At 42.0% G+C, this 14,383-nt stretch overlaps 1 protein-coding gene across 1 annotated transcript in view; it reads right to left on the bottom strand.

The window, feature by feature from the left end:
• The window catches only part of COQ5 (coenzyme Q5, methyltransferase), a 60,200-nt gene that overhangs the window by 24,079 nt on the left and 21,738 nt on the right, over window positions 1-14,383 (bottom strand). Inside the window, exons 2-4 of the mRNA XM_077294617.1 lie at window positions 12,472-12,621; window positions 2,746-2,970; window positions 1,988-2,094 (exon numbers count right to left, since the gene is read on the bottom strand). Coding sequence (XP_077150732.1) covers window positions 1,988-2,094; window positions 2,746-2,970; window positions 12,472-12,621 — 482 coding nt within the window. The remainder of the gene's footprint in view (window positions 1-1,987; window positions 2,095-2,745; window positions 2,971-12,471; window positions 12,622-14,383) is intronic.

Here is a 14,383-nt window from a genome sequence, read left to right as displayed (position 1 = left end):
ACTTTTAACAGCTCCAGCAAAAGTTGTGAGATGTCAGAAATCTCATGCATACGCTTGTTTTTTTTCCCTGACTGAATTAGAAAACTGCTGCATTTTAGAAAATTGCAGTATGTCAATTCTTTCAGCGTTTTTGCAACGTTTTCACCCATAGAAAGCAATGTGCAAGTGCAAAAGCGCAGTAACAACTGTTATGACCCCAATGGCAGAGGGTCTCAGAAATAATTACTAAGTCTGCAAACACAGAAAACCAGCTCATAGGGCAGTGGTAACTGAGCTGACCATATATCTAATCCTAGCACCACAAATAGCAGCAGCCGGGGAACGTGCCTACGTTGGTTCTAGACGTCTCGCGCCAGCCGGAGAACTAACTAACCCTAGAAGGGAAAAGAAGGACCTTTCTTGCCTCCAGAGAAAAGACCCCAAGTGTTGGATACAAGCCCCCAACAAATAATAACGGTGAGGTAAGAAGAAAAGACAAACGTAAGAATGAACTAGGTATTTAGCAAAGAGAGGCCCACTAGCTAATAGCAGAATATAGTAAGATGACTTATATGGTCAGCAAAAACCCTATCAAAATATCCACGCTGGAAATTCAAGAACCCCCGAACCGTCTAACGGCCCGGGGGGAGAATACCAGCCCCCTAGAGCTTCCAGCAAAGTCAGGAATCACATTTAGTACAAGCTGGACAAAAATAAGAGCAAAGCAAATAACCAAAAAACAAAGAAGCAGGACTTAGCTTAATTTTGCACGAACCGGGACCAGCAGACAGGAGCAAACAGAAAGGATCTGATTACAACGATGCCAGGCACTGGACTAAGGATCCAGGAGTTTATATAGCAACACCCCTGGACTAACGACCCAGGTGGGTGCCAAACTGAGGAAAGACAATCCCAGAGTCATATCACTAGTAACCACAAGAGGGAGCCAAAAAGTCTAATTCACAACAAACAACGTTGCTATTCTCACATGAGCATGGCTGTTAGGGCTCATACTCACTTGCGAGAAACTCGGATGAGTCTCGCATGTTAATACCTGGCACTGCACCCGGCACTCAGATCGGAGCGTGCGGCCGCATAGCAATACATGCAGCCGCACGCTCCGCTCCTGAGTGCCGGGTATTGACGTGCGAGACTCAGAGTTTCTCGCAGGTGAGTATGAGCCCTTAGCATTAGTACAGTTTAACTAAATTTGTGATATTGTTAAAGTAATCAATGCCCTACCAATGAGTGAAAGAAAATAATGCCCTACCAACTCAACACCCTACCAGTTCAACATCCAGCACTGTTTTTAAAATGTGCAATTGTCTGTTTTTTCATGAACTCGTGTAACCTTAGGTTGGGATTCTGAGAAATACAACAAGAAAAGTAGCAAAAAAGGCAGAAAAACCTGCGTTTTAGCTTCAGCTTTTTACTGCCATGACATCAGGGTTTGGCTGCAGAAAAACAAACAAAAGAAGACGTATGAATAGTAACTGGCATGCACTAATGGTGATGTTTAGTGAAATTTTATCATGGGTTACAATATGTAACATAATGGTATTCCTTATTTGTATTTTTGCAGTATTTTTTAAAATCCAACATTGAAGAAACAAGAATTCTATACATTAGTAAATTTGTAAGTTTTTTTTAAATCTCTTAAGGTCTCAGATGTCGGTAATTTCTTGCATGCAAAAAATACACCACTTTTCATCACTGTTTGGATCAGATTTCCGCCAATGTTTTGTCCGTGTCATTCATTTTTTACTTTTACTTTTATGCAAACATGAAAGCACAGATGGCTGTCTTTTTTTCACAGACCAATAGACTTGCATTGGCGAGTTTGTGTAGTGACTTGGAACAAGTATGGACATGTCTCCATTTTGATGTGTGAGCAACACATACAGAACTTGTATGTGAAAAACTGAAGACTCAATGAGACCTTACTACAGGCACACAGATTTTAGAGTAAGCACATGCTACAGCCATTCATTTTTTATTTACTACCTACTTTGTCTATATGAGTTACATTTCGAATTCCAAAGGCAATTGTGTAGACATCAAATTTTTCATCAGCAAAGGGCAATTCCTCAGCATCACCAGCCACCCAAGAAAGCCCTTGGAAAGACAAAGTAATACATTTTCAATAAAATGAATTTTGGTAAGTTAAATATGATCATTCCTATATTCTAAAAAAGCCATCTATGATTTGAGCTTAAGGTTTTATTCACATGTTGCAATTTGTCTGAAGAACAGCTGGAATATTCTACTTCACAGCGGCGGACATACCATTGGTGCAACCTGTACAGCCGCAAAGGGGCTAAAGAGGTAAGTGGGCCTATTTTCACATAAGAAGAAATTGTGAAGTATGATGAACTATTGGACTGCAAGGGGCGCATATATTATTCTTGCACAGGGGCCTCTTCTGTACGTGTCCACCAATGCTCCTTCCTTTCACAGACGTTTACATTGTTTGTTTTTTGTCTGTTCGTTTTTCACTGTGCCCCGCTGCCTAGCAAACTGTTCCTTCTTACATACTGAAAACAAAGATAGGTCAATGCATTCCAGCCTAGCGTATGGAAAAAGAACACTGTTATGGCATGTACTAAGTTCCTATGAAGATGCTTTGCTTATATGCAGGGAGCTATCCATGCACACTTGCCAAATGTGAGCAAAAAGAAAAAGAAACTGAGCCATGATACCTCTGGGCAGCTTATAGCAGCACTGAAATAATAATCAAACAGTGAAAAACAATTTTAAATATGGTACCTTCAGAATAACCAAGTCGCAATGACTTCTCCTTCCCAACCTTCAGCATCTCCTTATTTATATCACAGATCACAGCCTTAGAGCCCATCAATGAGCCCTCCTGATGATGGCTATAAGATTTTGAGATGTCTGACCAGGACAGATTTGGTTGATTATCTAATTTATTACGGTTCATTTTGTCCCTCTGTGCTCGGATATAATTAATAAAGCGAAATGCAACATCTCCTGCAGAAAAAAAAATGACAAAATGGGATTTTAATGGCAACTTAAAGACATACAACTATTAGAAGAATGCATCTTTGTGCTTATAAACCTTGTACTACTTCTATATATACACATACACCCGTAAACTGTGTATTTATGTAATCATGCTAGGTATAAATTTATGGGGTCCTTCCTGCAATTTTAAGGTTGAAATCAACCAAATATTCGCTGTACAGTTTTTTAGATTCCATTTTGCGAATGTTGTGCTAAAGCTCAGGCAGATATATAGCAACACACACACACACACACACACACATATACAGGTCCTTCTCAAAAAATTAGCATATAGTGTTAAATTTCATTATTTACCATAATGTAATGATTACAATTAAACTTTCATATATTATAGATTCATTATCCACCAACTGAAATTTGTCAGGTCTTTTATTGTTTTAATACTGATGATTTTGGCCTACAGCTCCTGATAACCCAAAAAACCTGTCTCAATAAATTAGCATATTTCAACCGTCCAATCAAATAAAAGTGTTTTTTAATAACAAACAAAAAAACCATCAAATAATAATGTTCATTTATGCACTCAATACTTGGTCGGGAATCCTTTGGCAGAAATTACTGCTTCAATGCGGCGTGGCATGGAGGCAATCAGCCTGTGACACTGCTGAGATGTTATGGAGGCCCAGGATGCTTCAATAGCGGCCTTAAGCTCATCCAGAGTGTTGGGTCTTGCGTCTCTCAACTTTCTCTTCACAATATCCCACAGATTCTCTATGGGGTTCAGGTCAGGAGAGTTGGCAGGCCAATTGAGCACAGTAATACCATGGTCAGTAAACCATTTACCAGTGGTTTTGGCACTGTGAGCAGGTGCCAGGAAGCATGAAGTGCTCCAAAATCTCCTGATAGCTAGCTGCATTGACCCTGCCCTTGATGAAACACAGTGGACCAACACCAGCAGCTGACATGGCACCCCACACCATCACTGACTGGGTACTTGACACTGGACTTCAGGCATTTTGGCATTTCCTTCTCCCCAGTCTTCCTCCAGACTCTGGCACCTTGATTTCCGAATGACATGCAAAATTTGCTTTCATCAGAAAAAAGTACTTGGGACCACTTAGCAACAGTCCAGTGCTGCTTCTCTGTAGCCCAGGTCAGGCGCTTCTGCCGCTGTTTATGGTTCAAAAGTGGCTTTACCTGGGGAATGCGGCACCTGTAGCCCATTTCCTGCACACGCCTGTGCACGGTGGCTCTGGATGTTTCCACACCAGACTCAGTCCACTGCTTCCTCAGGTTCCCCAAGGTCTGGAATCGGTCCTTCTCCACAATCTTCCTCAGGGTCCGGTCACCTCTTCTCGTTGTACAGCGTTTTCTGCCACATTGTTTCCTTCCAACAGACTTACCATTGAGGTGCCTTGATACAGCACTCTGGGAACAGCCTATTTGTTGAGAAATTTCTTTCTGGGTCTTACCCTCTTGCTTGAGGGTGTCAATGATGGCCTTCTTGACATCTGTCAGGTCGCTAGTCTTACCCATGATGGGGGTTTTGAGTAATGAACCAGGCAGGGAGTTTTTAAAAGCCTCAGGTATCTTTTGCATGTGTTTAGAGTTAATTAGTTGATTCAGAAGATTAGGGTAATAGGTCGTTTAGAGAACCTTTTCTTGATATGCTAATTTATTGAGACAGGTTTTTTGGGTTATCAGGAGTTGTAGGCCAAAATCATCAGTTTTAAAACAATAAAAGACCTGACAAATTTCAGTTGGTGGATAATGAATCTATAATATATGAAAGTTTAATTGTAATCATTACATTATGGTAAATAATGAAATTTAACACTATATGCTAATTTTTTGAGAAGGACCTGTATATATTTGCCTAAGGGGTACTTCCATCTGTATGTCACTAACTTCCGTAACAGAAATCCTGGGTCGCTGATTGGGGAGGGAGTTAAACACCGCTTCACTTTTTATTATTGATGCTGCTGTCCTATATACTACGTGACCTGTGCTATATACTGCGTGGGCTGTGTTATATACTGCGTGGGCTGTGTTATATACTGCCTGGGCTGTGTTATATACTGCCTGGGCTGTGTTATATACTGCGTGGGCTGTGTTATATACTGCGTGGGATGTGTTATATACTGCGTGGGCTGTGTTATATACTGCGTGGGCTGTGTTATATACTGCGTGGGCTGTGTTATATACTGCGTGGGCTGTGTTATATACTGCGTGGGCTGTGTTATATACTGCATGGGCTGTGTTATATACTGCGTGGACTGTGTCATATACTGCGTGGGCTGTGTCATATACTGCGTGGGCTGTGTCATATACTGCGTGGGCTGTGTCATATACTGCGTGAGATGTGTTATATACTGCGTGGGCTGTGCAATATACTACGTGGCTATGCTAAATACTACGTGGGCTGTGTTATATACTACGTGGCTGTGCATTCTAGAATACCCGATGCGTTAGAATCGGGCCACCATCTAGTATAATATATTTCTCTAAGCATGCATAATATTTTACTTGTTTACCATACATAATATAACATGTCTCCTAAGGAAGGTTTTAGAAATGTTTTTACATATATTTTAAAATAGCTATACTTTACTCAAGGATATGAACAACAAATACAATTACGAATAAGAATGCACATACACACACTAATCTATCTATCTATCTATATTCTGGATTGCACTTTTATGGAAAAATTTGTGATGGTTGCACCTTTAATCTCATCACTGTTCTGCCAATGGATGAATTTCCTACTCTAGAACTGCTCTGGTTTCATATAAAATAATGCATCCTTAACCCCTTCACCCCAAAGCCTGTTTTCACCTAAGTGACACGGCCAATTTTTACAATTCTGACCACTGTCACTTTATGAGGTCATAACTCTGAAACGCTTCAACGGATCCTGGTGATTCTGAGATTGTTTTCTCGTGACATATTGTACTTTATGATAGTGGTAAAACTTCTTCGATATGACTTGCATTTATTTGTGAAAAAAACAGAAATTTGTCGAAAATTATGAAAATTTAGCAATTTTCAAATTTTTCATTTTTATGCCCTTAAATTAGAGAGTTATATCACATAATATAGTTAATAAACAACATTTCCCACATGTCTGCTTTACATCAGCACAATTTTGGAAACATAATTTTTTTTTGTTAGGGAGCTATAAGGGTTAAAAGTTGACCAGCGATTTCTCATTTTTGCAACAAAATTTGCAAAACCATTTTTTTTACGGACCACCTCACACTTGAAGTGACTTTGAGGGGTCTATATGACAGAAAATGTCCAAAAGTGACACCATTCTAAAAACTGCACCCCTCAAGGTACTCTAAACCACATTCAAAAAGTTTATTAACCCTTCAGGTGCTTCACAGGAATTTTTGGAATGTTTAAAAAAAATTTAACATTTAACTTTTTTTTCACAAAATTTTTACTTCAGATCCAATTTGTTTTATTTTACCAAGGGTAACAGGAGAAATTGGACCAAAAAAGTTGTTGTACAATTTGTCCTGAGTACGCCGATACCCCACATGTTGGGGTAAACCATTGATTGGGCACATGGCAGAGCTCGGAAGGGAAGGAGCGCCATTTGACTTTTCAATGCAAAATTGGCTGGAATTGAGATCGGAACCCATGTCGTGTTTGGAGAGCCCCTGACGTGCCTAAACAGTGGAAACCCCCACAAGTGACACCATTTTGGAAAGTAGACCCTCTAAGGAACTAATCTAGATGTGTGGTGAGCACTTTGAACCTCCAAGTGCTTCACAGAAGTTTATAATGTGGAGCCGTAAAAAAATTAATATTAATTTTCACAAAAAATGATCTTTTTGCCCCAAATTTTTTATTTTCCCAAGGGTAGCAGGATCAATTGGACCCCAAAAGTTGTTGTGCAATTTGTCCTGAGTACTCTGATACTTCATATATGGGGATAAACCACTGTTTGGGCGCATGGCAGAGCTCGGAAGGGAAGGAGCGCCATTTGACTTTTCAATGCAAAATTGGCTGGAATTGAGATCGGAACCCATGTCGTGTTTGGAGAGCCCCTGACGTGCCTAAACAGTGGAAACCCCCACAAGTGACACCATTTTGGAAAGTAGACCCTCTAAGGAACTAATCTAGATGTGTGGTGAGCACTTTGAACCTCCAAGTGCTTCACAGAAGTTTATAATGTGGAGCCGTAAAAAAAATTAATATTAATTTTCACAAAAAATGATCTTTTTGCCCCAAATTTTTTATTTTCCCAAGGGTAGCAGGATAAATTGGACCCCAAAAGTTGTTGTGCAATTTGTCCTGAGTACGCTGATACTTCATATATGGGGATAAACCACTGTTTGGGCGCATGGCAGAGCTCGGAAGGGAAGGAGCGCCATTTGACTTTTCAATGCAAAATTGGCTGGAATTGAGATCGGAACCCATGTCGTGTTTGGAGAGCCCCTGACGTGCCTAAACAGTGGAAACCCCCAGAAATGACACCATTTTGGAAAGTAGACCCTCTAAGGAACTAATCTAGATGTGTGGTGAGCACTTTGAACCTCCAGGTGCTTCACAGAAGTTTATAATGTAGAGCCGTAAAAAAAAATTAATATTAATTTTCACAAAAAATGATATTTTTGCCCCCAATTTTTTATTTTCCCAAGGGTAGCAGGATAAATTGGACCCCAAAAGTTGTTGTGCAATTTGTCCTGAGTACGCTGATACTTCATATATGGGGATAAACCACTGTTTGGGCGCATGGCAGAGCTCGGAAGGGAAGGAGCGCCATTTGACTTTTCAATGCAAAATTGGCTGGAATTGAGATCGGAACCCATGTCGTGTTTGGAGAGCCCCTGACGTGCCTAAACAGTGGAAACCCCCACAAGTGACACCATTTTGGAAAGAAGACCCCCTAAGGAACTTATTTAGATGTGTGGTGAGCACTTTTAACCCCCAGTTGTTTCACTAAAGTTTAGAATGTAGCGCTGTGAAAATAAAAAAATCATTTTTTCTTTCCACAAAATGATGTTTTAGCCCGCAATTTTTTTTCCCCCAAGGGTAACAGGAGAAATTGGACCACAAAAGTTATTGTCCAATTTGTCCTGAGTACGCTGATACCCCATACATTGGGGGGAACCACTGTTTGGGCGCACGGCAGAGCTCGGAAGGGAAGGAGCGCCGTTTGAAATGCAGACTTAGATGGATTGGTCTGCAGGTGTCATGTTGCATTTGCAGAGCCCCTGATGTACCTAAACAGTAGAAACCCCCCACAAGTGACCCCATATTAGAAACTAGACCCCCCACGGAACTTATCTAGATGTGTTGTGAGAACTTTGAACCAACAAGTGTTTCACTACAGTTTATCACGCAGAGCCGTGAAAATAAAAAATATTTTTTTTTCCACAAAAAATATATTTTAGCCCCCACATTTTTATTTTCCCAAGGGTAACAGGAGAAATTGGACAACAAAAGTTGTTGTGCAATTTGTCCTGAGTACGCTGATACCCCATATATGGGGGGGAACCACTGTTTGGGCGCACGGCAGAGCTCGGAAGGGAAGGAGCGCCGTTTGAAATGCAGACTTAGATGGATTGGTCTGCAGGTGTCATGTTGCATTTGCAGAGCCCCTGATGTACCTAAACAGTAGAAACCCCCCACAAGTGACCCCATATTGGAAACTAGACCCCCCACGGAACTTATCTAGATGTGTTGTGAGAACTTTGAACCAACAAGTGTTTCACTACAGTTTATCACGCAGAGCCATGAAAATAAAAAAAAAAATTTTTTCCACGAAAATTATATTTTAGCCCCCACATTTTTATTTTCCCAAGGGTAACAGGAGAAATTGGACAACAAAAGTTGTTGTCCAATTTGTCCTGAGTACGCTGATACTTCATATATGGGGATAAACCACTGTTTGGGCGCACGGCAGAGCTCGGAAGGGAAGGAGCGCCGTTTGAAATGCAGACTTAGATGGATTGGTCTGCAGGTGTCATGTTGCATTTGCAGAGTCCCTGATGTACCTAAACAGTAGAAACCCCCCACAAGTGACCCCATATTGGAAACTAGACCCCCCACGGAACTTATCTAGATGTGTTGTGAGAACTTTGAACCCCCAAGTGCTTCACTACAGTTTATAACGCAGAGCCGCGAAAATAAAAAATATATTTTTTTCCACGAAAATTATATTTTAGCCCCCATGTTTTTATTTTCCCAAGGGTAAGGCTGGTTTCACACTTGCGTTTTTATCTGCATGCGTTTTTTAAAAAAACGCATGTGTGAAAAAACGCATGTAATCGCGGTAAAACGCATGCGTTTTTTAGACGCATGCGTTTTTATAGAAAAACACAAGAAAACAAGAAAAAAACAAAAAACCCTAACCCTACCCCTAACCCTACCCCTACCCCTAACCTGAAATACGTGGCACTGAAATACGTGGCACTGAAATACGTTTATATACGTATATACGTATATACGTATATAAGTGCCACGATATTTCAGTGGCCACGTATATAAGTGCCACGTATATAAGTGCCACATATATAAGTGCCACGTATATAAGTGCCACGTATTTCATGTACATGCCACGATATTTAAGTGCCACGTATTTAAGTGCCACGTATTTAAGTGCCACGTATTTAAGTGCCACGTATTTAAGTGCCACGTATTTAAGTGCCACGTATTTAAGTGCCACGTATTTCAGTGCCACGTATTTCACGTAAATGCCACGATATTTCAGTGCCACGTGTTTCACTGAAATACCGTGGCACTGAAATACGTGGCACTGAAATACGTGGCACTGAAATACGTGGCACTATGACTGTCAGAAAATGTTCATTAAACGGTTAGGGATGAGTTTAGGGGTAGGGTTAGGGTTAGGGTTTGGATCCCTTTATCACCTTGATGGTGGTGGGTGACTTTTCAGTGTGTGTTCTGTTTTTTTTCTATAAAAACGCATGCGTTTTTAACGCAAACAAACGCGTTGAGATCGGACGCCATGTCGCGTTTGGAGAGCCCCTGATGTGCCTAAACAGTGAAAACTCCCCAATTCTAACTGAAACCCTAACCCTAGTCCTAACCCTAGCGCTACTTTCACACTAGCGTTTTTTTGCATACGTCGCAATGCGTCGTTTTGGCGAAAAAACGCATCCTGCAAAGTCATCTGCAGGATGCAGTTTTTCCCCATAGACTAACATTAGCGACGTATTGACACACGTCGCAAGCGTCGTGCGACGGTTGCGTCGTGTTGTGGCGGACCGCCGGCAGCAAAAAACGTTACATGTAACTTTTTTTGTGCTGACGGTCCACCATTTCCGACCACGCATGCGCGGCTGGAACTCCGCCCCCACCTCCCCGCACCTCACAATGGGGCAGCGGATGCGTGGAAAAACAGCATCCGCTGCCCCCGTTGTGCGGCGCTTGCACAGTATGCGTCGGTATGTCGGGCCGACGCAGCGCGACGGCCCCGTACCGACGCTAGTGTGAAAGTAGCCTAACGGGAAAATGGAAATAAATATATTTTTTAAAATTTCATTATTTTTCCTAACTAAGGGGGTGATGAAGGGGGATTTGATTTACTTTTATAGCGTTTTTGGGGCGGATTTTTATGGTTGGCAGCCGTCACACACTAAAAGACGCTTTGTATTGCAAACAATAGTTTTTGCATCACCACATTTTGAGAGCTATAATTTTTCCATATTTTGGTCCACAGAGTCATGTGAGATCTTGTTTTTTGCGGGACGAGTTGACGTTTTTGCTGGTACCATTTTTGGGTACATGACATTTTTTGATCGCTTTTTATTCCGATTTTTGGGAGGCGGAATGAACAAAAACCAGCAATTCCTGAAATTCTTTTAGGGGGTGCGTTTATACCGTTCCGCGTTTGGTAAAAAGGATAAAGCAGTTTTATTCTTCGGGTCAGTACGATTACAGCGATAACTCATTTATATAATTTTTTTATGTTTTGGCGCTTTTACACAATAAAAACTATTTTATATAAAAAATAATTGTTTTTGCATCGCTTTATTCTGAGAGCTATAACTTTTTTATTTTTCTGCTGATGATGCTGTATGGCGGCTTTTTTTTTGCGGGACAAGATGACGTTTTCAGCGGTACCATGGTTATTTATATCCGTCTTTTTGATCGCGTGTTATTCCACTTTTTGTTTGGCGGTATGAGAATAAAGCGTTGTTTTTTGCCTCGTTTTTTTTTTTTTTTTTTTTTACGGTGTTCACTGAAGGGGTTAACTAGTGATATAGTTTTATAGGTGGGGTTGTTACGGACGCGGCGATACTAAATATGTGTACTTTTATTGTGTGGTGTTTTTTTTATTTAGATAAAGAAATGTATTTATGGGAATATATTTATTTTTTTTTTCTTTATTTAGGAATTTTTTTTTTTATTTTTTTTACACATGTGGAAAAATTTTTTTTTTACTTTTTTACTTTGTCCCAGGAGGGGACATCACAGATCGGTGATCAGACCGTGTGCATAGCACTCTGTCTGATCACCGATGTGCCAGGCACATTGCAGGGGCTTGCCGGCGCCTGCTATGAGGATTCTCAGCAGACGCCGGCAAGCAGGGTCATCTTATGACCCGGAAGGAGTCCCGCGGCCATCTTGGATCCGGGGACTCCTTCCAGGTCACCGGAGCAGCGCGATCTCATCGCGCTGCTCCGGTGGGAGAGCGCAGGGAGCCCCCGTCCCTGCGCGATCCCCCTCTATGCCGCTGTCACTATTGACAGCGGCATCAGAGGGGTTAAATGCCCGCGATCGGCGACAGCGCCGATCGTGGGCATTGCTGCGGGGTGTCAGCTGTCATATACAGCTGACACCCGCACCCGATCACCGCGGCGCTCAGCGTGAGACCGCGGTGATCGGGGCGCCGTACTAGTACTGCGGCTGTCAGTAATGCAGTGCCGGCAGCGCAGTACTAGTACGGCGCATGTCGGGAAGGGGTTAAATATGGACGTGTACTACCATTCACCTGTCAGAGAAATGCCAAATGCTTAAAGTCTTTTTACACAAATTTTAATATGTAATATTTAATATTAAAGCACATCTCCAGTATCACAAGAAAATGACAATAATGATAGACTCTAATATAATAATATAAGACATGATAATTCCGGTATCATTTTACAAAATCACTATTAGCAATTTTCATTGATAGCCTGTATTACACACCACCTGAACTCTGTGTTGGGAGGGCACACTAAATAGCATTCTTCTCCTGCTACTAGGCTACCGTCTTCATTGTGGGACTGAGCGTCATAGGATTTTACAGCGCTCACTGAAGACAGTATCCAAGAGTGAAAAGCAGGATGTTGCACAGCTTAGTGTAGCCCCAGCACAGACTTTGGGCAATCGGTAGTGTGCGATATCAGCAGAAATCGCTAACACAGGGATTTAAAAAAAAAAAAAAATACAATGAAGAATCCTACACTATGATAACTTCTTTGTGAAGCTGTGGGTACACGTTAAGAAAAAGTTGACTATACCATAACACAAGTCCATTACCTGTTCCTCCTGCTACATCCAATAACTGAATCCCAGGAGTAGGGTTCATATAACGTACCAGCCAGTCCTTCCACAGCCGATGAATGCCCAAGCTCATCGAGTCGTTCATGACATCATATTTTTTAGCAACACTTTCAAATACATGATACACTAAAAAGGAGATAAACATTAAAATGATATTGAATCATCTGCAGTAATACGTGTGGAATAAATAAACCCATATGCCATATGTTATCACATAAAGATCCATGGAGGAGACACAAGTCATCAAACCCAGCACAAGGCAAACAGAACAGCGCCCCAAGGCCTCATTCAGATGTCCGTGATTCACAGCTAGAAAACAGACCCATTATAATCTAGTCAATGGGCCTGACCACAGGTCTTTGTTTTCACTGTGATATGTCCAATTGTGAGCAGAGTTACAGAGGGTAGAGGGGTAGGAGAGATGGATGGAGGGAGGGATGGATGGGTAGAGGGATGGATGGGTAGAGGGATGGATGGAGGGAGGGATGGATGGGTAGAGGGATGGATGGAGGGAGGGATGGATAGAGGGATGGATGGGTAGAGGGATGGATGGATAGAGGGATGGATGATGACGAATGGATGCACACAGCACAGTATACTCATCTATGTAGAACATAAACTAAAGGGAAGACACGGAGCACACGTCCCATTAAAAAAATATAAATATACGTTTATTGATTGATTTCAAGACAAAAAAACAACAAATACATATCTTAATAGTAATTAATTATTGTACACATATTGTGAACAGCAGGGGATCCTAAGGAAAACACTGATACATGCGATGGTGGCCCCTATGAAACTCTGCTAGTTTTTCCATTATAAAGTGCAAAAAATGCATGTCACGGCAAAAAGAGCAACCAAAAAAACGGTTCCTAACAGTCAGTCTACATATATCCCACAATGGGGTACCGAATACCGTTCGGCAAGTACCATGCACAGACCAGTTTAATAGCTCTTACCCATTGAGCAGATACACAGGGGACACCACCGGAGCCCCAACGCGCGTTTCGCATTGGCTTCGTCAGGGGGGCCCCCTGAAGAAGCCAACGCGAAACGCGCGTTGGGGCTCCGGTGGTGTCCCCTGTGTATCTGCTCAATGGGTGACACCACCGGAGCCCCAACGCGCGTTTCGCATTGGCTTCTTCAGGGGGCCCCCTGACGAAGCCAACGCGAAACGCGCGTTGGGGCTCCGGTGGTGTCCCCTGTGTATCTGCTCAATGGGTGACACCACCGGAGCCCCAACGCGCGTTTCGCATTGGCTTCTTCAGGGGGCCCCCTGACGAAGCCAACGCGAAACGCGCTTTGGGGCTCCGGTGGTGTCCCCTGTGTATCTGCTCAATGGGTAAGAGCTATTAAACTGGTCTGTGCATGGTACTTGCCGAACGGTATTCGGTACCCCATCTTTATAATGGAAAAACTAGCAGAGTTTCATAGGGGCCACCATCGCATGTATCAGTGTTTTCCTTAGGATCCCCTGCTGTTCACAATATGTGTACAATAATTAATTACTATTAAGATATGTATTTGTTGTTTTTTTGTCTTGAAATCAATCAATAAACGTATATTTATATTTTTTTAATGGGACGTGTACTCCGTGTCTTCCCTTTAGTTTATGCAATACATTGGTGGAGTGTCCTTGACTGAGATATACAGTATGATCTCTTGTTGCAAACACATGACTACTAGCATGTGGGAGAGATCAAAGGTAGTTTTTTCCATTGTGGTATGTCTTTATTATTTCATCTATGTAGAAGCCTTTTCCCTCCTGGATCCCCAATCAGCTGAGTTATCCCCTGCTGCCTGGCACTGTGTTTTGCATACGGAGGCTGGAAGAGGATGCCAGAGGGGGAGGGTCTGGCAGACATTGGCAGACTGGTCCTAACCA

This window comes from Ranitomeya variabilis, chromosome 1 (assembly GCF_051348905.1).
Source record: "Ranitomeya variabilis isolate aRanVar5 chromosome 1, aRanVar5.hap1, whole genome shotgun sequence".
NCBI lineage: Eukaryota > Metazoa > Chordata > Amphibia > Anura > Dendrobatidae > Ranitomeya > Ranitomeya variabilis.
Note: the sequence above shows the minus strand (reverse complement) of the source record. Positions and strands in the feature narration are given on the sequence as shown.